Here is a 25,190-nt window from a genome sequence, read left to right on the forward strand (position 1 = left end):
TGTAGGTATACCCACAGTGCTGTTAGGTAGGGATTTCCAGGATTTTGACCCAGCTACAATGAAGGAACAGCAATACATTTCAAACTCAGGATGGTGTGTAGCTTGGAGGGGAATTTACAGGTAATGGTGCTCCCATGCGCTTGCTGCCCTTGTCCTTCTAGATGGTAGAGGTCACAGGTTTGGGAGGTGGTGTAAGGGAAGCCTTGGAGAGTTGCTCAGTGCATTTCATAATTGGTACACATTATAGCCACTGTGCGCCAGTAGTGGAGAGAGTGGCTGTTTAAGGTGGTGGTTGGGCTGACAATCAAGCGGACTGCTTTGTCCTGGATGGTGTCAAGCTTCTTGAGTGTTGTTGGAGCTGCATTGTGTTATAATATACTCCAAAATTACCTACAGTAGATACCAAGTTAACAGTGCAATATTTCCAAGATCATACTTTTGACCTTTTAAAAAATCAATGGGCCTTCAATTAATTTCCAGTCTACCAATACCATACCACACCACTGATGTAAGAAGAATTTGGCATGGTATTTCCACTTCCACACCTTTTTCTTAAAGTACTCCAGGATATAGAAGGCTGAAATGGATGACTCGAAAGGGATCCATCATTTCTACTTACCTTAGTGGCATATCTGGCGGGTGGGGGGTGCAATTTAACCACCTTCCCATGACAGGCTGGAGAGGGCTTGAGAGAGGGAAAGTGTTTAAAAATAGGTAAATATGTGAAATCTCACCACTATCCATTGTGAACGCTTCTACATTCAGTTTAACTGCAGTAGGTTTAGGGGGTATCCGAGTAACCCACTTTGGAGAGGCAGGTCCATGATTATATTTAAATTAGGCTCTGTTCTTCAGATTTTGGGAGCTACTGCATTTAGCTGCTATGGGTCAAGTTTCCCAGCAACTAAAGAGAGGCGAAAGCAGCCAGATCCAGTACATTTGTATTTCCAATACTGCATGTGGGCCAGGAGATGTGCGACTGCTTCCGCCTGGCCCCTCAAGCAAATCTTCTGCTATAATCTTCAGAGCCCCCACCCCATTCCAACGATCTCTCTCTCCCTTCTTGCTACCATGCTCCGAGACCCCCCCCCATCCCAATCCTCGCCAATTGACATGAACTGAGCCTAGAAGTGGCCTTCCACTGCTAGCTTTCCCATCCAGCAGGCAACCAGCATCTCAATCTGGTTGGCTGCTGGGCAGGAAATGGAGTAAAAAATGCTAACGAGGGCCCGCTGTTAAATTCTGCAGGACCTCCGCACACATGCCATTTCCGAGTTTTCCAACTGCAGAAATACACCCCCTGCTCCCTTCCCACCAAATTTGGAGCCAATAACTAAATTAATGATGAGGCTAAACAGACAAATTGGGGTCTACATTTAACAATGTTGTGCCTGTATTAAGGGCCTAAAACAGTGAAACAATTACCAATTTGGCACTTAACTTTGATTCTCTCTCCAACAATGCTACCTGCTGGCATTTCCAGAGTTTTGTGCTTTTATTTCAGATTTCCAGCATTCGCAGTATTTTGCTTTTGTACAAGAGTCGGAGCTTGACTCAGGCTTTTCCATTCCAGTACACAACTACTGCATGCTGCTGGAATCACAATAAGGAATGTAGGCACGGGTCCCAGGTTTGATTTCTGACAGTGCTTGATTAGGGGATTTCACGCTAATTTTACTTATTCTCATGCACTTAATCTGGAGATTGTTTGATTTACATTTGGGTACAAGAGAAGAGCTTTCAGAACATTTTCTCTTGAAATTTAATATGTTAGTTGGACTCCATGTTTGAGTAGAGGGGACAGGCTCAATAGAATAATGTCGCTTTCTGCTATATTTAAGTCAGGTGTATTAAGGCTACATGTAATGAATACCATTCCTTTCTGAGATGTGTTCTTTATTTGCTCAAGTAGTTCCACATAAGTTTCTTCCTTTTTCCTTCTTAATTTAAAGCAATTCTCAATTACTAATTTCCTTTCTTTCATGGTAATTTAGATTCTACCCTAGAGTAATAAAAAGACAGTGCATTGTTTTCGATGTTTGCCGACAGTAGTAATGACGCTTACAAATAAATATTTAAGCATTTTAGTGGAAAATAGTGTACAACAGCATTTTTAGCTGATAGCATTATAGAGAAAGAACAAGTACAGAATGAGGTCCGACATGTCCCAAAGTAATTTTTTTCTACTGAAATATAGAGTTACTCTATTTCTTACACATAACAGGATAATTAACTGTAGTTGCTACAGGAATTTATACCTGTTGGTTAATGACTTCCAGACGGGCCTCCTTCAAGTGACTCTTTAACCATTCTGTGGCACGTGAAGAGGGATCTATTAAGAATGGGCATACACGACTCTAAAAGGAATTTAAAAAATCGAGTGATCAGAAATGTGTTCTGTAAAAGGAAATAAAATGCACAAGCATTTTTGCACACATATTCAATACAGCACAAATCACCAAAGAAATTACTACACTATCTGCTATCAGATTGATCTACCAAAATGAAAAACTCAAAATAAAAAAGGCATTTAAAAGCTATCTTCTAAATATTTCATCAATTAAAGTGTGAAAAGTGATGTATAATCTGTTTGGGTGATTCACCAATAAATACCACATCTTCTAAATTCCTGAGCTATATTTTCTCCAAAAAGAAAAACTGTGATGTAAAACCCCAAAAAATAGCAAAAATTGGCCATTAACATTAGCAGGTTATAATGCTTTCTAATTAAGATTTATCAGTATCATCGCCTTCCACATGATATAATTAATGCCATGAAGCATAAAATAAGAGTAAGCAGATAGCTTGTTCATAATTAATGCTTGCTAATAGCTCAGCAACTATGAAGGGTCTTATAAATCGTATACAATCTGACATGATACTTCCAATTCAAAACAATATTGACGCCTCAGCCAATAATTTTTCTTTAAAAATGTTGAACCAAGCCCTTACTTTAATTAGGCTGATATGAAAGTTCAGCCAGAAAGAAATGATACTACAAAGATACGTCTTTATTCTTTAAACAAATGAAACTATCATGGTATATTAAAATGTTGCGAAGCTGCACACGTGGAATGACTACATCTGTCAGCAGATATTAGCATTCCGCGGCTGATACATACCCACACTACAATACAAAATGAATATCAATTCCACTTGCTGCATTTACTGGGCCAAGTAATTCTATGACTATTACCAATAAAAGGTGGTGTCAGCTTTCATAACATGTACAAATTGGATTTGTTACACAGGAAGTATGGCATTCATATAACAAATGACAATATTTAGATTATTTCACACGAACATAACCATATAAAATAAGCAGGATCAAGCTGAGACCGGACCTTTTCGGTTGCATACAAGAGAAACCAGAAAAGACTGCAAACACAATGAGCTCCTACCCTGAATTTCAACTCACTGAGCTATTTACAAAGCAGTGAATGATGGAAAAATAAAGAAAATATGATTGACATTATAGAATTAAAATAAACCAACTATCAAAACATGCAACCAATACAAAAATAACATATTGCAAATTACAAAGCAGAACAATGAGTACAGCCGTATAAATAATTTCACTTTATCATTGACTACTGGATTTTTAAATATTTTCCATACATATTGTAATTCAATAACCTATTATTATAAATGCAACAAGGCCTCATCCAATCATAAAAGTTTATAAACAAATGCCAAATCAGCAAATTAAGCCTTACAAAAAGCATAATTTCTTGTTTCTATTTAATAGATGCAAATAAACATTATTTTATTCAAAAATATGAAAACTGATCGGTAAAGTTGATTATTATTGTGGTACTTATGTGCATTAATACTTTTAATGTGCTATATTTTGAATAATGGCACAAATATCTGCATTTTCAACCACTGTGTGTACCTGAATTTCAAGAAATTGACATCAATTTTAACCCCCAGTATGTTTCGGGTGTGTGAGATCACGGATTAGGCTGACAGAAAAATGGACTAGCGGGCCTAAGTTTGATGCTGGTCAGCTTGTAGCCTAAAATATTTAGAAGGTGGTAGGTGGCCAGTGGGCGGGAGTGGAAGTTCAAGGAGCCGGAAGCTGTGGCTGCACCAAAGAAAGGTTTGCCAAAAAGAAGTTAAGTTACAGGGAGGGGGTTCTGCCAAACTGCTTTCACCTGATGGTAAAGCCACAGCAGCTTCCCCATTCAGGCCCAAATTAAAATGCAACCGGGGTTCCACTGACATAATGGGACTAAGAAACCCGATTCACATTAACTCTTGTTTCCAGCCAGCACCTCAGCCACCTAACTGCAGTGAGTAGTTAAAATGTGGCTCCCCCATCCCAACCATCCTATTTCTGCTGAGTGGCATGGGTTAAATTTATCTACTGCACTTTTTAATTAAGAACAAAAACTAACAATCCAAAAGAAAAATTCCAATTATTCTTTTGTATTTTTAAAATACTTTTTCATTTGGTTCTCTATAATTGATGAAGCAAACAGGTTTAGTAAATGAAAGTACAGATTAAATAATGCAATACATTTTATATCTTTAGTAAGTTTACAACAGTTGAATAAATGGACTCAGAACACAGTATAGTACACACGGATGTTAACACATCACTAATTAGAAAACAGTCAACACAACAACAAAAACAATTTGAACAAAAATACAAAAAACTGAAACCAGCTGAGGAATTTCATTTGTGCAAACTATAGGCATTCCTAACTTTATGTATGCTTTTTTAATTAAAAAAAAAGACATTTCAAAAAGATATATTTGGAATTCGAAATGAGTGAATCAAATAAATGAAACATACAAGGCTCCATTTTGTATAGAACATATTAATAATGAATGCAATAAGGAAAGGTAAATCGGCTAAATTACCTGCAAGATAACAAGAGCATTTTCCACAGACAGGTCATCTGAAGGTAATCCTTCGCTCTTCCAAATCAACTGCTCACTTTCAGTGTAGAGAAAACGACGTAGATCAAATTCTGCTCAAAAAAATATCAAGGTAATTACAGATATATGGACAACGTCTGTCCTATTTCCCACACTTCCACCCTCACCCTTCTTCTCCTTCCCAGAACCATGAGAGTCCCCCTTTTCCTCACCTTCAACCCACCAGCCTTCACATTCAAAAAATCATCCTCCATCTGCAGCACAATGCCACCAACAAATATATCTTCCCCTTCCCTCCCAGCTAAATACAATTTCAAACTTTTGAGCTTTTCTCAGTCAGAAAATACAGCAAAGACGAAAAACATAATTGCTCACAGTTGCTACCCTGGTTTTCAAGGGACTGATTTTCTTTGCATACTGTGCAGCACATAATTCTTAAATCTGGCAATTTAATCTCATCTGGTACTTATAATCATGGAATGATACAGCACAGAAGGAGGCCATTCAGCCCATTGTGCCTGTGCCAGCTCTTTGGTCGAGCTATCTAACCCTTCACTTTCCCATCGCCCTGCAAATTTTTTCCCTTAAATATTTATCCCATTTCCTTTTGAAAGTTACTGTTGAATCTACTTCCACGAAGCATTTCAGGCAATGCATGCCAGATCACAACAACAGTGTGTAAAAAAAAGTTTCCTCATTGTCACCTTTGATTCTTTTGTCAATCATCTTAAATCTGTGCGCTCTGGTTACTGACCATTCTGCCACTGGAAGCAATTTCTCCTTCTTTACTCTATCAAAACCATTCAGAATTTTGAACACTTCCATCCCATCATGACTTCATCTATACTTCATACTGCTGTATTATTCCCATATATGTGCCCTATTACTTTTGTAACTAGATCCATCAGATAGGAGAGGAGAATGATTATAGCACAGAAGGAAGTCATTCAGCCTGTCAAGTCCGTGCAGCTCTCTGCAAGAGCAACTCAGCTAGCCCCGCCCTTTTTTCTCTTCAGGTGATTATCTAACTCCCTTTTGAAAGCCACAATTGTATCTGGCCTCACCACATTCTCAGGCAGAGCATTCCAGATCCTAAACACTCACTGTGCAACACAGTTTTTCTACATGTTGCTATTGGTTCTTTTGCCAATCCCCTTAAATCGGTGTCCTCTGGTTCTAATGGGAACAGTTTCTCTCTATCTACTCTGTCTAGACCCCTCATGATTTTTCAAACTTGCAGCAAATTTCCTCTCAAACTTCTCTTCTCTAAGGAGAACAACCCCAGCTTCTCCTATCTATTCACATATCTAAAGTCCCTTATCCCTGGAACAATTCATGTAAATCTTTTCTGCACCCTCCTTAAAACATTTGCCTAAAGTGCAGTGCTCAGAATTGGGCACAATACTCCAACTGAGACCAAACTAGTGTTTTGTAAAGGTTCATCGTAACTTCCTTGCTTCTGTATTCTATGCCTCTATTTATAAAGCCCAGGATCTCGTTGTACTCTATTTTATATTGCCTCTCCTCATTCTTCCTACCAAAATGCATCACTTCACACTGCTCTGCATTAAAGTTCAACTGCGTGGTGTCCGTCAATTCCACCAGCCTATCTATGTTCTCTTAATGTATATCACTATCCTCCTCATAGTTCACAATACTTCCAAGATTTGAGTCATCTGCAAATTTTGAAATTGTGGCCTGACACCCAAATATAGTCAATTATTATACATATCAAGAAATAATTGATATTTGAAAACTGGACAGGCAGTGCTGATGAAGGAGATGCTAAACTGGATGCTAACCAAGGTCAGTAGCAGATTGTAATTTCTATTGTTACTGCAACAGAGCAGGGTTGCAGGTATTCAGGCACAGATTCTCAGCATTTTCACTATAAAAGAAAATAGTTAACTATGGCCATAAACAACCTGGTGTGCTATGCAACCTGGATCATATTATTAATACAATAATCTTATTTCATGTTCTTAAAAATACTCAGGCCATGTATCTAAAAAAGGTATAGTGTTGATGAGAATTAACAATTTTCATACCAACTACCATAGTTTAGCTGGTAAATATACTTTGTAATCAATAACATTTTGTCATATTCCCCGAGCTAATTAAATACACCATAACAGCATAATTCAACAACTATGATTCTGTTCTAATTCCAGCAATTAATGTTTCAGCATCATACTTTGAAAGCCCAGAGTTCTAATGCCACCTGTTTGAAACTGTGGGAAACTAGTTAACAGAACAAAAGAAAAATACAATAGACAATCCATTCTATTCCTTCTGAAATACGAATAAGAGCCTTATGACAAGTGTAATATTGGAAAGAACACCCCTAGAATGTACAGCCACAAGACAAATTTAATAAAAATGTATTATATTCACTTTGAAGGCCTGATGATTTCATCCATTCTTCCAAACTGGCTTTTCTCTGATCTTCTGGAGCAGCAGACAGATAGGTGATAAAAGCAGCAGCCAGTTGCGCTCTCTTCGGCAAAGTATTTAACTCTTCTGTGATCTCTGCTACCTAGAAACATTAAAAGGAAGAAGGCAATAGATAATTCATTTCCTATTTTCTCCCTTTCTCTTATTCTCCTGAAGGCACAGGTCTAAAGCTATTGAAAGCTCTCTGATACACTGCCCAAGTGGTCATTCATCAAGGGTGACCCGAGATATTGAGTATTGACAGAATATTTGACATGCAAACCAGGAAGGTCCTGCTTGGTGGAGGTGTTAGTAGAGTGTGAAGTCACAGCTGAGCCCAATACTATCTTCATAAAACATGTATACAGATGCAATTGCAAGTACTGGATCACTGGAAATCAATCAGGACTTTTTCCCCTTCTAAGCCCAGCATCCTGAAGCTATTTGAGGCAACTCTACTGCTGCCCTCGCTAAAATCAGCTAAAATTACATTTAAGCCAGTTAGTTATTGAACCCGGGACCTTTCGGGCTTGTACAATTCAGTGTCACATCATGTTTTGCATCCACCTGTGAGTTTTCTGCAGGGGGAAGCTCCAGAACAAACTTTTAACAAAATGTTAACATTTTTTAAAATATGGAAATTTTCCATGAGCCATTTTTATATTGTCTACATCAAGCTAACACCCTCATAGATAGCATTACTGAAGACATGACTAGAATTTTTAGGAAATCTAAACTGACCCCTATCTGCCACTTGTAATGAACTGTGAGGTATCTGTTTTGACAATCTGAAATTGCAGATCTTTGGGAAGTTTACCAAATATTTAAGTAGCTCATTGTACTGTATGCATATCACTTTTAATACAGCAACTTGCACTTTGGAAATACCTTTGAAGCAGTGAAATGTACCAAGGCACTTTTTCGGGAAAGTGGATAAAAGAATGGTTTAAGAAGTAGGTTTTGAGAAAGGCACTGTAGATATCAAAAGATGTCAAAATGCATAAGGCTTAAAAAGATGATAATTCTGGACCGAGAGGACATGATGGCTGAAGGTTCTGCCACTGATGGTACAGCATACAGAAGGGTTGAACACATAGGAAACCAAAGTCAGAACAGCAAATTGTGTGGGTTGGGCCTTTTGGTTAGAGGAATTTACAAAAGGATTCATAAACAAAGTCAAGCATTTTGAAGTAAATGCACTGGGGCCAGGGATCCAATGGAAGTTAGCAACAGTGCGGTGAAAGGTAGGAGGACTTAGTATTAGATGCAGATGGCAGGGTTCTGGATGAGTTAAGAGTTTGCATAGGATGAAGCTCAGGGAGGCTAATAAAGGGAGCTTTGGTGAGGTGTTGTCCAGAGGTGACAAAAGCATGCACCAGGTATTAGTGGTAGTGAAGTCACATAGCATTGAAGGTAGTCAAATTCACCATCTGTAAATATACCCCTATTCTAGGCAAAAAGGCATTTTTCCCACATGTAAACTGTATTTACTGGGTCACAGATTGAAAGTAAACTTAGGATAACTTTATACAATAACAGCAATTGCAGTTAATTGCTTCACACCAATGTTACAGTTAAAAGTTGTAATTTTACAAAACCACACTCCATGCAAGGAATCTCCCACAGGGAACTTGGATGCACAGGTTACTAATGGGACAAAAAGTCTTGTGGAGGCCTCCAATCTGTGCATATAAATTTCTGATGTACATTATCCTGCCTGCGAGCTTTCACAGGCTGATCCGTTTGATTTGCGAGGAAACACTAGAGAGATGTGCATTTCAGCATAGAAAGGTGGGCCGGAATTTTAGGCCACCCCAGCGAGTAGATGGTGGTGGGGAGGGAGTGGCGTAAAATTGAGCAGGAGGCTCCAGAAGGCCTTCCTGACCTGTTCCCGCCTTGGCCCCACGTTATATGGGCCGGTGGAAGGAGGTGGGGGGGGGCAGGGGAGGACAAGAAATGGGTTGCCCACTCCAAGCCAATTAACGGCCACTTAAGGGCCTTCGCCCCCCTCCATGGGGATTTTATCCGTGGCAAGCGGGCATCCAGGAGATGTGAAAGGCTGCCCAGTGAAAGCCGGCGGCCTCTCAGCGCCCCGGGGGTGGGCCCTAACAAACGGGCAGAGGGTGCCCGATTGAGGGCCGCCCCCTCTTGTCCAACCACCCCCAGGACCCGAGACGCCCCCCCGTTCCCCCCCAAACGACCACCCTCGCCTCGCTGGCCGAGGCCGATTTCCCCGGTGAGGCAAACTAAACTTACCTGCACTCCTGGCTCCATATCCTTGGCTGGGCTGCTGTCCCAGCAGTGGCCACCACTCCCAGTGGCGTTACTGGGACTAAGAGCTGCCTGCCCGATGATTGGCCAGTAGCTCAATAAGGCGGGACTTCCTCCCTCAAGCAGATGGAAGTCCCGCCTCAGACTATTTAAAGCCCAGGGACGCGTAAAATGCGGGACCGTTCTCTGGGCTCAGCGGAAGTGGGTTCGCCACCGACTTTTATGTCGGTGGCCAACTCCCATCCGCCCAGCGTAAAATGCAACCCGTAGTGTAAGCTGATTGACTTTTATAAAATAGTATGAAAAAGGTCAACTAGGAATTTTTATTTTAATTGAATTGTGGGAATAAGACCAGGCATAAGTTCAAACTAAAGATAACTTTAGGAGTAATACCAGGAAGCTTTTCTTCAAGCAGAAAATGATCAACATTTGAAATAGAGAGATGGAGGCAAAAGCCTTCAATATATTTAAGTCGGGGCTAAAGTGTGGCGAGTCGAAGAGACTTGGCAGTTGGCAGGAAAAAAGACAGAAGCGCAAGGGGAGAGCCAACTGTGTAACAGCCCCGACAACCAATTTTATCTGCAGCACCTTTGGAAGAGTCTGCCACTCTAGAATTGGCCTTTATAGCCACTCCAGACGCTGCTTCACAAACCACTGACCACCTCCAGGTGCTTATCCATTGTCTCTCGAAACAAGGAGGCCAAAGAAGAATATTTAAGTAACATGGGAAGTGTAGGATGCTTCTGGATTAATAAACTATTATGGGATGAATGGTCTTCCTCATCTGTAATTATCTTGTAAACTTGTCACATTGTAGTACCAGCACTGCAGGGATAATATAATCACAGCACAAGTTTATATAGGCAGTTTTGATCGTACAAATGGAAATAAGAATTTGTAATAAAACTAAAAAAATATGGACAGAATGTATGACTGAATTACATCTATACATCCTGTCCAATTATTCCTGCCTGAAGACTGGACAATCTTCGTTCCTCAAGTATAATTCCACCTGAGATTTTGAAAATAAATTGTTGCTGGACATCAAGTCCAAAATTAATAAAAATCATTTTAGGCCAGAAAAATACATTATGAATGTATGAAAATTTTACTTAAATCTCAGCGCTAATTTTTACATAAGATGGGTGTTAATGTGGGAATATACAAATTATTGCAAACATGAATTACAGTGTATTGATCTACCCACTGAGTTACAAATCAAATTCATCTCAGATTCTTATCATTAGGGATTTCTACATGCAATTTCCCATCAAATTTGCAACTAAGTCATTTTCCTAAAATGCTTTTGGGGGAGTATCGTGACCCTGCACACAAACAGTGAGGTCGGAGCCCTGAATATTGGGCGTTGTGCCTCAGTATAATGAAGCAGTGTAGCAGGAGTGATAAGAGAACTAAGTGCTACAAGCACGGCACCCACAGGGAAGTGATGGGGTTGGGTTTGCAGGTCTCAGGGAGAGAGACACTGGGGCTTTGACAGGCAGTGGACAGCTCTGGGAGAGAAAGATCAGGTGTTAGGTAGGTATAAGGGGCCGGGGAGAGGAGCATCAGGGGTCTGCGAGGCGTGGCGGGGGGGGAAATGCTGGAGGGAGGCAATTGGGGGAGTGGGTTGGGTGGAGAGGTGGCTGGTTGGGAAAGAGAAAGAGAGAGGGAGATCAGAGGTCAGCCTCAGGACCTGGAGGTCTGGGATCTCGGGGCCAGAAGCATTAGCAATTGGAATGGTGACGGTGTGTAAACTTTTTTTGAAATGTTGGTGATATGTAGCCAGCACTGGCCTCAAGGCAAACCAATGTTGCAGCGGGACCTGAAGCAGGTTTTAGGCCTCATATCTGCATATGCAAAGGGAGTAACGCCTGCTTCAGTCATAGGTAAAATACACCTCGTCTGTCCTTCCCAATATGGCAGTCATCACACTTCAGGTCGGAAGTGCATGGAAGTGCAATTTAACCTATTCTGTCTTCAAATGAGCTTTAAAAGGTACAGTTGATGCCTGTTAAAAGTTATTAAGATTATTGATATTTAAATAAACAAAAATCTACGCTTTCTCTAATCCCAATAAATCATTTTCACAACTGCACAGGGTTCTAAATTATTAGCTGACAAATTGAAAATCAACAGCCTAAGATATTGCTATTTACATAGTGTTTCAGCCTGTCTGTTTAATCAATAGCATACATAAAAGGTACAAATTAGGTAAGCTTCTTGTCATTAACGTGTTTTTTTTTTAAACTTATGCACAGGATATGAGCATCATTGCTATCCCTAACTGCCCTTGAGAAAGTGGTGGTGAGCTGCCTTCTTGAACCACTGCAGCCCTTGCAGTGAAGGTATTCCCACAGTGCTGCTAGATAGGAAATTCCACGGTTTTGACCCAGTAACAATGAAGGAACTATGATGTATTTCCAAGTCAGGATGGTAGGGGAACTTGGAGATGGTGATTTGCCCCTGTACCCGTTGCCCTTCTAGGTCATAGAGATTGCAGCTTTGGGAGGAACTGTTGAAGAAGCCCAGGCGGCTTGCAGCAATGCAATGGTACACTCTGCAGCCAAGTTGCCAGGGTGAAGGAGTGAATGTTCAGGATGGCGGGTGAGGTGCTAATCAAATGGAATGCTTTGTTCTGGACGGTGTCAAGCTTTTTGACTGCTGTTGAAGCTGCATTCATACAGACAAGAGTATTCTATCACACTCCTGATTTGTGTCATGTTGGTGGTAGAAAGTTTTTGGGGAGTCAGAAGGTCCTCACTCACTGCAGAATACCCTGCTTCTTACAAATGTAAGAACATATGAATTAGGAGCAGGAGTAGGCCACTTGGCCCTTCAAGCCTGCTCCGTCATTCAATAAGTTCATGGCTGAACTGATTACTCCACATTTCCACCTACCCCCAATAACCTATCACCCACTTCTTATCAAGAATCTATCTACCTCTGCCTTAAAAACAGCTCTCACCACGTTTTGAGGAAGAGAATTCCAAAGACTCACGACCACCTGAGAGAAAAAAATTCTCTTCATCTCGGTCTTAAATGGCGACCCTTATTTTTAAACAGTGACCCCTAGTTCAAGATTCTCCCACAAGGGGAAACATCCTTTCCACATCCACCCTGTCAAGACCCCTCAAGATCTAATATCTTTCAATAAAGTTGCTCTTACTCTTCTGAATTCTAGCGGATACAAGCCTAGCCTGTCCAATCTTTCCTCATAAAACAGCCCGCTCATTCCAGGTATTAGTCTAGTAAACCTTCGCTGCACTGCCTCCAACGCATTTACATCCTTCCTTAAATAAGGAGACCAGTACTGTACACAGTACTCCAGATGTGGTTTCACCAATGCCCTGTATAGCTGAAGCATAACTTCCCTACTTTTGTATTCCATTCCCCTCGCAATAAACAGTAATGTTCTATTAGCTTTCCTAATTACGTGCTGTACCTGCATGCTAACTTTTTGCGATTCATGCACTAGGACACCCAGATCCCTCTGCATCTCGGAGCTCTGCAATCTCTCACCATTTAGATAATATGCTGCTTTTTTTATTCTTCCTGCCAAAGTGGACAATTTCCCACTTTATACTCCATTTTCCAGGAATTTGCCCACTCACTTAACCTATCTATATCCCTATGTAGCCTCCTTATGTCCTCTTCACAAGTTACTTTCCTACCTATCTTTATGTCATCAGCAAATTTAGCTACCATGCCTTCGGTCCCTTCATCCAAGTCATTTATATAATTTGTAAAAGGTTGAGGCCTAGCACAGATCCCTGTGGCGCATCACTTGTTACATCTTGCCAACCAGAAGTGACCCAATTATGCCTACTCTGTTTCCTGTAGCTAGCCAATCTTCTATCCATGCCAAATATGTTAGCCCGACACCATGAGCTTTTATTTTCTGCAATAACCTTTGATGTGGCACCTTATCAAATGCCTTCTGGAAATCTAAGTATAATACATCCATCTTTATCCACAGCACATGCAACTCCCTCAAAGAACTCCAATAAATTGGTTAAACATGATTTCCCTTTCACAAAACCGTGTTGACTCTACCTGCTTACACTGAATTTTTCTAAATGCCCTGCTATAACGTCTTTAAAAATAGCTTCTAACATTTTCCCTAAGACTGAAGTTAAGCTAAATGGCCTGTAGTTTCCTGCTTTCTGTCTCCCTCCCTTTTTGAATAAAGGAGTTACATTCGCTATTTTCCAATCTAAAGGAACCTTACCTGAATCTAGAGAATTTTGGAAAATTAAAACTAACGCATCGACTATCTCACTAGCCACTTCTTTTAACACCCTAGGATGAAGTCCATCAGGACCCGTTGACTTGTCAGCCCGCAGCTCCAACAATTTGTTCAGTACCACTTCCCTGGTGATTGTAATTTTCTTCAGTTCCTCCCTCCCTTCCATTTTGTGACTTACGGCTAATACTGGAACGTTACTTGTATCCTCAATAGTGAAGATCGATGCAAAATATCAGTTCAATTTAACTGCCATCTCCTTATTATCATTATTAATTCCCCAGGCTCACTTTCTATAGGACCAATGCTCAGTTTGTTAACTCTTTTCTTTTTTAACTAGCTATAGAAACTCTTACAATCTGTCTTTATATTTCTAGCTAGTGTTACGAGGAAGGTGTCTAGGGGTCTTTCCCAGCCTTCACCTGGTCTTATTGTAACAGGGTTTTAATTTTAAACACTACATTTTGAGCTCCCCCTTGGTGAATCCTTGTTCACCGCTTTCCAATTATAAGGCAAAGAAATGAGCACAAACAAGCTTTCTTAGGTTTAAAGAAGGAAAGTGAAATTTATTAAAACTTAAACTCTAATTCAGTTAACGCCTACGGGTACACGCCGTGCCCCACACTGGCATGCATACGTGATACGCACATGCAAACAGACAGAAAAGAGCAGAAGAAAAATAAACTAGAGAGGGTTGAAACAATCTCTGAAGAAGGGTTTTTGTTACTGCGCTTCGAGCTCGCTGTACTCCTTGCTTGTAGGTAGATCTTGCTTTTCGGAAGGGGCCCAGTATTTTTCTTAAACCATGTTTGCTGTAGCAGACTTTTCTCTCTTGGGATTCATATGTCTTCAATGGTTTCCAAAGCTGGTGATAGAGCTGAGAGCAGACAGGAGAGAGATGTTCTCAGTCCAGGAGCGAGCTTTCTGAGTTCCAACACTGTTTCTCCAATTTAAAACTCCCCTGGTTGGCCAGCAGGTGGTCACATGACCAACTGGTTTGACCAGGTCTCTTTTGTGTATTGGGGAGCAGGGACTGGTTTCTTTGTTCCATCACTGTCTGCTCGTATGCAAAGATGTCTTTCCAGTCAGGGGCTTGGCAACCCCTTGTAACAAGCCTTCTTTTCTTCCCAGCAACAATTTTAAAATTTAACGTCCATGTGCTGAAATTAATGTTCCTCATTCTTGGCGGTTTGGGGCCTGCATGACACTAGCTTTCTCTTATACTCTAATTTTACCTTCCTTATCAATCTTTTAGTCATCCTTTGCTGTTTTTTAGATTCTGTCCACTCTTCTGACCTGCCTCCCATCTTTGTGCAATTATAGGCTTCTTCTTTAAGTTTGACACTATCTTTAACTGTTTTAGTTAACCACGGATGGTGGGTCCCACCCTTGGAATTTTTCTTTCTCTTGACTTGCCATAGTATTTATGTGGCTGGTACAGTTAAATTTCTGGTCAATGGTAACCTCCAGGATATTGATGGTGGGGGATTCAATGATGGTAACAACAACAACTTGCATTTATACAGTGTCCTTAACATATTAAAAAGTCCCACGGCACTTCACAAAGGCATTATAAAAATTCTGACACTGAGTCACATAAGGAGATATTAGGGTAAATGAACAAAAGATGATCAAATAGGTAGCTTTTAAGGAGAGTTTTAAAGGAAGAAAACAAGGGACAGTGGCAGAGGGGCCTAGGCAGCTGTAGGGATGGCCACCAATGGTGGAGCAATTAAAATCGGGGATGTTCAAGAGGCTGGTATGAGAGGGTGCATCTCTCATCAGTTGTCGGGCTGAAGGAGATTACAGAGATAGGGAGGGGCCAAGTCATGGAGGGATTTGAAAACAAGGATGTGAATTTTAAAATCAATATGTGGTTTAACTGGGAACCAGTGTAGATCTGCGAGCACAGGGATGATGGGTGAACAGCATTTGGCAATGGCGTTAAATATCAAGAGGTGGTGGTTAGATTCTCTCTTGTTGGGCATGATCATTGCCTGGCACTCGTATGGCACAAATGTTACTTGCCAATTATCAGTCCAAGCCTGGACGTTGTCCAGGTTTTGCTGCATTTTAGCACAGACAGCTTCATTCTCTGAGGAACTGGATGCAGTGCAGTCGTCAACTAACATCCCCACTTCTGACCTTATGATGGAGGGAAGGTCATTGATGAGGTAGTTGAAGATAGATGGGCCTAGGACATTACCCTGATGAACTCCGGCAGTGATGTCCTGAGGCTGAGATGATTGGCCTCCAACAATCACAAGCATCTTCCTTTGTGCTTGGTATGGCTCCAACCAGTGTAGAGTTTTCCACCTGATTCCCCCTGACTTCTACATTCTTTGGTGCCACACTCGGTCAAACCTTGCCTTGATGTCAAGGATATTCACTCTCATCTCACCTCTGGAATTCAGCTGTATTGTCCATGTTTGGACCAAGCATGTAATAAGGTCTGGAGCTGAGTGGTGGAACCCAAATTGAACATTGGTGAGCAGTTATTGGTGAGTACATGCTGCTTCATAGCACTGTTGAAACACCTTCCATCACTTTGCTGATGATTGAGAGTAGGCTGATGGGGCAATAATTAGCTAAATTGGATTTGCCCTGCACTGAGGACAGGACATATCTGGGTAATTTTCCACCTTGTTGGGTAGATGCCAATGTTCTAGCTGTACTAGAACTGCTTGGCTATAGCACTGCTAGTTCTGGAGCACAGCCAGGATATTGTCAAGGCCCATAATCTTTGCTGTATCCAGTGTGCTCTGCCATTTCTTGATATCATGTGATGTGAATCAAATTGCTGAAGATTGGCATCAGTGAAAGTGGGAATTTCCGGAAGAGGCCAAGATGGACCATCCACTCAGCACTTCCAGCTGTGGATAGCTGCAAAAGCTTCAGTCTTGGCTTTTCCACACACATGCTGGATTATGCCATCATTGAGAATGGGGTTGTTCATGGAGCCTCCTCCTCCTATTAGTTATTTAATTGTCCACCACTATTCATGACAGGATGGGGCAGGACTGAATAGCTTTGATCTGATCCATTGGTTGTGGAATCTCTTAGCTTCCACTTTTTAGCATGTAAGTACTTCTCTGTTGTAGCTTCACCAAGTTTCATGTCATCTTCAGGTACACCAGCTGCTGCTCCTGACATACTCTCCTATACTCCTCATTGAACCAGGGTTGATCCCTTAGCTTGATGGGAACGGTAAAGTGCCAGGCCATGAAATTACAGATTGTGGTGGAATACAATTCTGCTGTTGCTGATGATACACAGCACCTCATGGATGCCTAGTTTTGAGCTAGGTCTGGTCTAGTATGGTGGCAGTACCACACAACGTGATGTACGGTGTCCTCAGTGTGAAGATGGGACTTGGTCTCCACTTGGACTGTGCATTGGTCACTCTGTCAGAGGCAGATGCATCTACAACAGGTAAATTGTTGCAGATGAGGTCAAGTAGGTTTTTCCCTTATGTTGGTTCTCTCAACACCTGCCACAAGCCTATTCTGGCAGCTATGTCCTTCAGGACCCAGCTAGCTTGATCAATAGTGGTACTACTGAGCCACTTTTGGTAATGTACATTGAAGCCCCCCCACCCAGAGCCCTTGTTACCCTGTGTTTCTTTCAAGTGCAACATGGAAGAGTACTGATGCATCAGTTGAGGGAGAGTAGGTAGTAATTAGCAGGAAGTTTCCATACCCATGTCTGACCTGATGCCATGAGACTGATGCTGGAGTCAATGTTGAGGACGCCCAGGGCCACTCCTTCTCGACTCTGTACCACTGTGCCACCACCTCTGTTGGGTATGTCCTATCCCATAGGCAAGACATATCCAATAACATACCCACACCTGGGATAGTGGTGGAGGAGCTGAGGAAGTTGGCTGATAGATATGATTCTGTAAGTTTGTCTATATCAGGCTGTTGCTTGACTAGACTGTGGGATAGTTCTCCCAACTTTGGAACAAGTCCCCAAGGAAGTGGACTTTGCAGGGCTGGCTGGGCTGGATGTGCCTTTCTCCTGTCCAAATCTGATGCCTAGATCAATGCCAAGTGGTCCATCTGGTTTTATTCTTTATGTACTTTTTTGTAGAGATTTGATACAAATAACTGACTTGCTAGAACATTTCAAGGGGTAGTTTAGAGTCACCACATCGCTATGGATCCGGTGTCACACATAGGCCAGACCAGGTAAGGATGACAGGTTTCCTTCCCTAAAAGACATTAGTAAACTTGTTGGGTTTTTATAACAATCCAATAGCTCCATGGTCACTATTACAGATACTATTCCAGCTTTTTGTATTTAAAGGAATAAAAATTCAGCAACTGCCATCGTGCGATTTGAACTCTTATCTCAGGATTATTAGTCCAGGCCTATGGATTACTAGTCCAATAACAAAACCGCCATACTACCTTACCCTTTTTGTTAACAAAATTAGGCATCCTTAAATATTACTACCCTGTTGAGGCCATTTGTATGCTTATCAACACCCAGCTATGATGTTACAACCATTCCTCACAGTGGACATTTGCTTTATAAGAAAACAATGAAATGCTGGTCCATATAATTTAACAGACTTACTAGAGTTAAAGAACATTTTGTGCCAATATTACCCCTCCACACCCCTTCAACTACTGTGACCAGGTTACACCCTTGGCGCTGATTCGTGCCCTAACAGTGCATTATACCAGGAAACAGGAGAGAAAATGACTGTGGCCAAGGGCTGGCTGCCAGCCTCAGACTTTCTAGTTTATGTCAAAGAACAGCCAGAAGGCCCCAAAGCATGAAGGTCAAGTGAGTCATTGTCAAAAAAATTCCAATTACCTCTGGTATCCTCTTTACACCTTAAGTTCTGAGAAGGGTAGGATACACCTCCAGTGTCTTTGAGGATCCACAGGGTGCAACAACAGGAATTGAGGCAAGAAAGCCAGAAGCATCCCATTCCACCATTTAGATGAGGATTTTGGGTCTACATGCAGATGCAGGTGTGCTCCACCCCTCAGAAGAAGCTCCAGAAATACAGGGACATCATAAAGGGAGCAGAGACATTGTTTATAAGTCTCAGCCCCTCTTTTCTAACCTTGTTCAATAAGCTTGTTAAAAAAGCAGATGGGATCCTGGGCTTAATAAATAGAGGCATATTTTAACATAGCGAGTTATTACGATCTGAATGCACTGCCTGAAAAGATGATGGAAACAGATTCAATACTAACTTTCAAAAGGGAGTTGGATATATCCTTGAAAAGAAAAGAAAAGAAAAAATTCAGGGGAAAGAGCAGGCGAGTGGGACAAATTTTAGAGCTCTTTCAAATAGCCGGCACAGGCATAGACACAATGGGCCAAATGGCTTCCTTCTGTGAAATGTGATTCTATGATCATTTCTCCAAGGCTGACTTAGGACATTGTCACAGCTTTGTCAGAACAGACAACAAGACTAACCCTCAATAATATAAATTAAATACTATCAGATTGTTTGCTTCAATTCTTGGGTTTATCAGACTGATAAAGTATAAGAACCTTTGTTTATTTCAGGAAAGATATGACAGAAAGGTCACTATCAAAAAGCTGAATAGCATATCCAGTATCAAAAGTTTAACTTAAAAGCGAATATTGCAGATGCTGGAAATCTGAAACACAAACAAGAAATGCCGGAAATACTCAGCAGGTCTGGCAGCATCTGTGGAGACATAAGCAGAGTTAACGTTTCAGGTCAGTGACCCTTCACCAGAACTGGCAGCTATTAGAAATGTAAAAGGTTTTAAGCCTCACAGCTCCAGGGACCCGGGTTCGATTCCGGGTACTGCCTGTGTGGAGTTTGCAAGTTCTCCCTGTGTCTGCGTGGGTTTTCTCCGGGTGCTCCGGTTTCCTCCCACAAGCCAAAAGACTTGCAGGTTGATAGGTAAATTGGCCATTATAAATTGTCACTAGTGTAGGTAGGTGGTAGGGAAGTGCAGGTACAGGTGGGGATGCTTGGTAGGAATATGGGATTAGTGCAGGATTAGTATAAATGGGTGGTTGATGTTCGGCACAGACTCGGTGGGCCGAAGGGCCTGTTTCAGTGCTGTATCTCTAATCTAATCTAATCTAAAGCGGGGGTGAGGCAAGAGTTAACAAAAGGGAAGGTGTTGATAGGACAAGGTCACAGAGAATAACTGGCCAGAAGGTCATGGAGCAAAGGCAAACGGTATGTTAATAGTGTGTTGAAAGGCAAAGCATTAGTACAGAGAGGGTGCTAATGGACAGAAAACTGAGCAGCCTGGCCCCAAGCACAAACATGAAAAAAAACAGTGGGTAGGCACAGTAGAAACAAACTAAACAAATTAAAATAAAATAAACAGATAAAGAAAAAAGAACTCAAAATAAAAATAAAAAGGGGGCCCCATGATGCTCTGAATTTACTGAATTCAATGTTCAGTCCCAGTCCAACAGGCTGTCGCGTGCCTAATTGGTAAATAAGGTGCTGCTCCTCGAGCTTGTGTTGATGTTCACTGGAACACTGCAGCAATCCCAGGACAGGGATGTGATCATAAGAGCAGGGGGAAATGTTGAAATGGCCTGCAACCAGAAGCTCGGGGTCATGCTTTTGGACTGAGCGGAGGTGTTCTGCAAAGCGGTCACCCAGTCTGCATTTGGTCTCCCCAATGTAGAGGAGACCACATTGTGGGCAGCGAATACAGTACACTAAATTGAAAGAAGTACAAGTAAATCACTGCTTCACCTGAAAGGAGTGTTTGGGGCCTTGGATAGTGAGGAGAGAAGAGATAAATGGGCAGGTATTACACCTCCTGCGATTGCAGGGCAAGGTGCCGTGGGAAGGGGACGAGGTGGTGGGGCTAATGGAGGAGTGGACCAGGGTGTCGCGGAGGAAACGATTCCTTCGGAATGCTGACAGGGGGAAGGGAGGGGAAGATGTGTTTGGTGGGGGCATCACACTGGGCATGGTGGAAATGGTGGAGGATGATCCTTTGGATGTGGAGCTGGTGGGGTGGAAAGTGAGGACAAGGCAAACCCTGTCACAGTTCTGGGAGGGAGGGGAAGGGGTGAGGGTAGAGGTGCGGGAAATGGGCCAGACACGATTGAGGGCCCTGTCAACCACAGTGGAGGGAAGTCCTCAACTGAGGAAAAAGGAAGACATATCAGAAGCGCTGTCATGGAAAGTAGCATCATCAGAGCAGATGCGTCGGAGACGGAGAAAATGCAAATATGGGAATGATAGAATCGTAAAGCAAAGAGGCCATTTGGCCCATCATGTCTATGCCAGCTATTTGAAAATGGATGAACTCCCCTGTTCTTTCCCCATAGCCCTGCAGCACTGTACAGCTTAAAACCATAAATCCAAAGCTATCTGAAGGTGAAGGTACAACTTGACAGTTGTATTTTTATATAGTTTCAAATGAATAAAAGAGTCACTAAAAAGATAAAGTGAACCAAAGCTTTGCTTTACAGATGCTACAGTGTATGAATCTTAGTGTAGCTTAGGGATGTAACAAAGACAGGATTCCAGCTTTGAATTTACAGAATAGTGAAACATCAAAACTCGATCAGCTGCGACCAGTCTGGAGAACAGCCATTGGTGGTCAGGATATGACCATGAGAATTTAAAAAATTTTTTTTTTTTTTAAACTCTTTCATGGCATGTGAGTGTCGCTAGCAAGGCCAGAATTTGTTGCCCATCCCTAATTTCCCTTGCTGGGCCATTTCAGAGAGCAGTTAAGAGTCAACCACATTCCTGTGGGTCTGGAATCACATATAGGCCAGACCAGGGTAAGAACAGCACATTTCCTTCCCTAAAGGACATAGCGACCCAGATAGTTTTTTACGACAACCAATGATAATTTCATGGCACCATTCCTGAGACTAGCTTTCAATTCCTGATATTTATTAATTGAATTTAAATTCCAGCTGCCGTGGTGGAATTTGAACCCAGGGCATTAGCCTGTGCCTGTGGATTACTACTTTTACAGTCAATGGTTAAGCCTCAAAATCAAGCACAACGTTTGTGTTCATTGTATTTTTTGCTCTAACAATGGAAGTCCATGCTTTAGAAACATAGAAAAATAGGAGCATGAGTAGGCCATTCGGCCCTTCGAGCCTGCTCCACCATTCAATACGATCATGGCTGATCATCCAAACTCACTACCCTGTTCCCGCTTTCTCCCCGTGTCCCTCGATCCCATTAGCCCTAAGAGCTACATCTAACTCTTTCTTGAATATATTTAATGATTTGGCCTCAACTGCTTTCTGTGGTCGAGAATTCCACAGGTGCACCACTCTCTGGTGAAGAAATCCCTCCTCATCTCAGTCCTAAATGTCCTACATTTATCCTTAGACTGTGATCCCTGGTCCTGGACTCCCCTGCCATCGGGAACATCCTTCCTGCATCTAGTCTGTCCAGTCCTGTTCGAATTTTGTAGCTTTCTATGAGATCCCCTCTCATTCTTCTAAACTCTAGCGAATACAAGCCTAATCAATCCAATCTCTCTTCATACGTCAGTCCTTCCATCCCAGGAATCAGTCTGGTGAACCTTCGCTGCACTCCCTCCATAGTAACATACTTCCTCAGATAAGGAGACCAAAACTGCATACAATACTCCAGATGTGGTCTCAACAAAGCCTTGTATAATTGCAGCAAGACATCCTTGCTCTTGTACTCGAATCCTCTCACTATGAAGGCCAACATACCATTTATTTTTTGCTCAGAGATTGACAAATTTAGGTTATTTGGAGGTATGTTTAACAGGTTTCAAAACTATGAATAGTCTGATATACCTAACTTACAAGCAGTTCTGAAACACACTTGAAGGGATCAAATAAACAAATGTATTAAATCTGAAATTATTTTCTAAATGAACTTCAATTGCAAGAAATGTTTGGACCATTAAAATAAAGATTTATCTGTGAAACTCAGCTCCGGAGCATAACTGGTGCCAGCATTAAGGATGCCCAGAAATCGTAAAATGGCACACACAGCATTTCTGGCCACTTCTAGTGCAGCGCTGCTTACTGGGAGGGGTGCTAGTGCAGACATGCATTTGCCGGAAGCTCTCGATTTGACAGATTGCAATGTTAATCAGCCATTCCAGCTGATTGGCACAAGGTTTTGAAAGCTGGACCGCGCAGGTCCAGTGAATCCCTATGTTATTCACAAGCATTCAGCTGCACAAGGGGCACTCGCCCCAACTGGAGCTATTTAAGGGGCCAGCCATCCAACTTGTAGGTGGCTTTTGACTTCTGCTATTGCAAAGTTTGTGAAAGTGCTGTGGGGTGTTTTTGGAGGTCAACTGCTGAATATAGCAGGGAATGTTGCTGCATCCTCACAGGGAGGGCAAATTATTTGGTGACCTGCTCACACAAAGGGTGCAACAGGTATGGGGGCTGTAGCTGCAGGGCCTCTGGGTCTGCAACACAACAGACAATTGGAGCAGAGGCTGCAGAGAGGAGAACCTCTGCACAGACGGAAGATTTTCAGGGAGCACTGCTGCTACTTCCAAGGGGGGCCTAAGATTCACGAAAATGGTGACACAGAACTGTGCCGCCTCTTTCAACAGAACCTGCAGCCTCACATCAGGGCAAGGAATGTGCTGTCAGTGGCCATCAAGGTCACTGTCACTCTAAACTTCCAAGCAGGATCAGTGATATTTTAAACTTGTCCCAGTAAGTCATCCATCGCTGCAACTGAGAAATGACGGAGGCTCTGTATGTGAGGAGAGGCGAGTTCAACGTTTTCTCTCTAATCAGAGAGAAGCAGGATGAACAGGTATGTGATTTTGTCAGGGTAGGAAAAATCCCAATGGCACAGAGAGTCATCAACTACACACATGTGGTTCTGGGGGTCCATGTCAGTGGGGTGAAGTACAGGAACGACATGGGATTCCACTCCATTAATGTTAAGTTTGTGTGCAACAATGCCCAAACCATCATGTCGGTGAATGCCCGCTATCCTGGCAGCAGCCACAATTCCGTCATCCTGAGGCAGTCTGGGACACCACAAAGAACCAGAGTCTGCCTGCTTGGAGACCAGGGATTGCCCCTCTACACATAGCTGATGAACCTCTCCGCCACCCAACCACGCAAGGACAACAGGTATACAATGACAGCCATTCTGCTGCCACAAACATTGTGCAGCAGATCCATTGGCACTGGTTTCGCTGCCTGCACCACTCGGGGAGGGAGCCCTACAATATTCTCTGGTGGAGTGGCACTGGTGGCATCACGAATGCTTTCATCCTGAGAGGGGACAGCAGGATTATGCTCCACAATCCCACTGCCACTCACACAAGGCAGCACCTCAGATATCCCAGTAATCTGCTGGAGAAGAAATTGCTGGGCTTCTGTAAGAACCTGCAAGGTCCTTTGAGCACTGAGATCCATAGCCATGATGGCAGCAGTCTGAGACTGCATGACAGCAAGCATGGATCTCATTGCATCTATCTGAGCTTCACTGCAGCACTGAGACATCAGGTGGCTTCTGCCTGTTCTGCAGTAGAAGTGAGACAGCGGCCACTGGACGCTGGATCACCACTGCGTCCGCAAGTTCTGTCATAGAGTTGGCTGTCACTTCCATGGTAGAAAGGATGGGCTAAAAGCTCTGCACAATGTCCTCCGCCATGTTGGAGCCAGACACCTCCATGCTCCTTGACAGTGAGAAAAGACCGTCCGGCAGGCGACAATGCACCAAGCATCTCGGTGTTCATCCTCATCAGCGTTCTCATCAGAGTCTCCTGTAGCAGACCACAAGTGTGACCTTGCCCTCCGGTGAGCTGGCAGAAGAACTGTCCTTTCACCTGCCTGGCTGCCGCCCATTCGGGCCTAGATGATTCATCACGTGCATTTCTCGATTCTATACTACCCTCAAATTCCAGCAGTGCTAGTACCTGAGCTGGTGGCTTTGAGTGTAAGATCAGGGAATGGTGCTTCTTCATCAGTGGCTTGGTGTTGCTCTCTCCCTTCTTCGAAGCTGATGAGGTTGGGTAGGCAGCAGTTCTTGAGTATCTTAAAGCAGAAAATCTGAAGGGAAGGATTGGGGGTGAGGGAAGGGGATGAGGTAGAAAGCAAGAGGTCCATGGTCACACCATCAGCAGCTTACACTGCATGCCAGATAGCAGGATGAGGGCGAGATGGTAGTGGAGAAGGGGATAAGGCAGGAACATACCATCATCCTCAATGTTCTCGGCAACACTGGATGCTATGGGCTCTGTCACAGCCGGCCCCATACTGCAGAGCACCATTTCCTCCTTAGGGCTCAGGAGATGCAGGTGCACCTGGCCCCTACCAGTTTTGTTCTACTCCCTGTGATTGTGTGCGAGCTTGTCCTGCAAGAGAGAAGGAAGAATGTCAGTGTTTTTGTTGCTCAGTG

The 25,190-nt window shown here is 42.6% G+C and overlaps 1 protein-coding gene across 2 annotated transcripts in view; it reads right to left on the reverse strand.

Annotated features, from left to right (window-relative positions):
- The window catches only part of dync2h1 (dynein cytoplasmic 2 heavy chain 1), an 836,995-nt gene that overhangs the window by 451,898 nt on the left and 359,907 nt on the right, over nt 1-25,190 (reverse strand). For both annotated transcript variants that reach the window (XM_068033753.1, XM_068033752.1), the window contains exons 63-65: nt 7,282-7,423; nt 4,870-4,979; nt 2,259-2,357 (exon numbers count right to left, since the gene is read on the reverse strand). In XM_068033753.1, coding sequence (XP_067889854.1) covers nt 2,259-2,357; nt 4,870-4,979; nt 7,282-7,423 — 351 coding nt within the window. The remainder of the gene's footprint in view (nt 1-2,258; nt 2,358-4,869; nt 4,980-7,281; nt 7,424-25,190) is intronic.

Source organism: Heterodontus francisci, chromosome 6, assembly GCF_036365525.1.
Source record: "Heterodontus francisci isolate sHetFra1 chromosome 6, sHetFra1.hap1, whole genome shotgun sequence".
Taxonomy (NCBI): Eukaryota; Metazoa; Chordata; class Chondrichthyes; order Heterodontiformes; family Heterodontidae; genus Heterodontus; species Heterodontus francisci.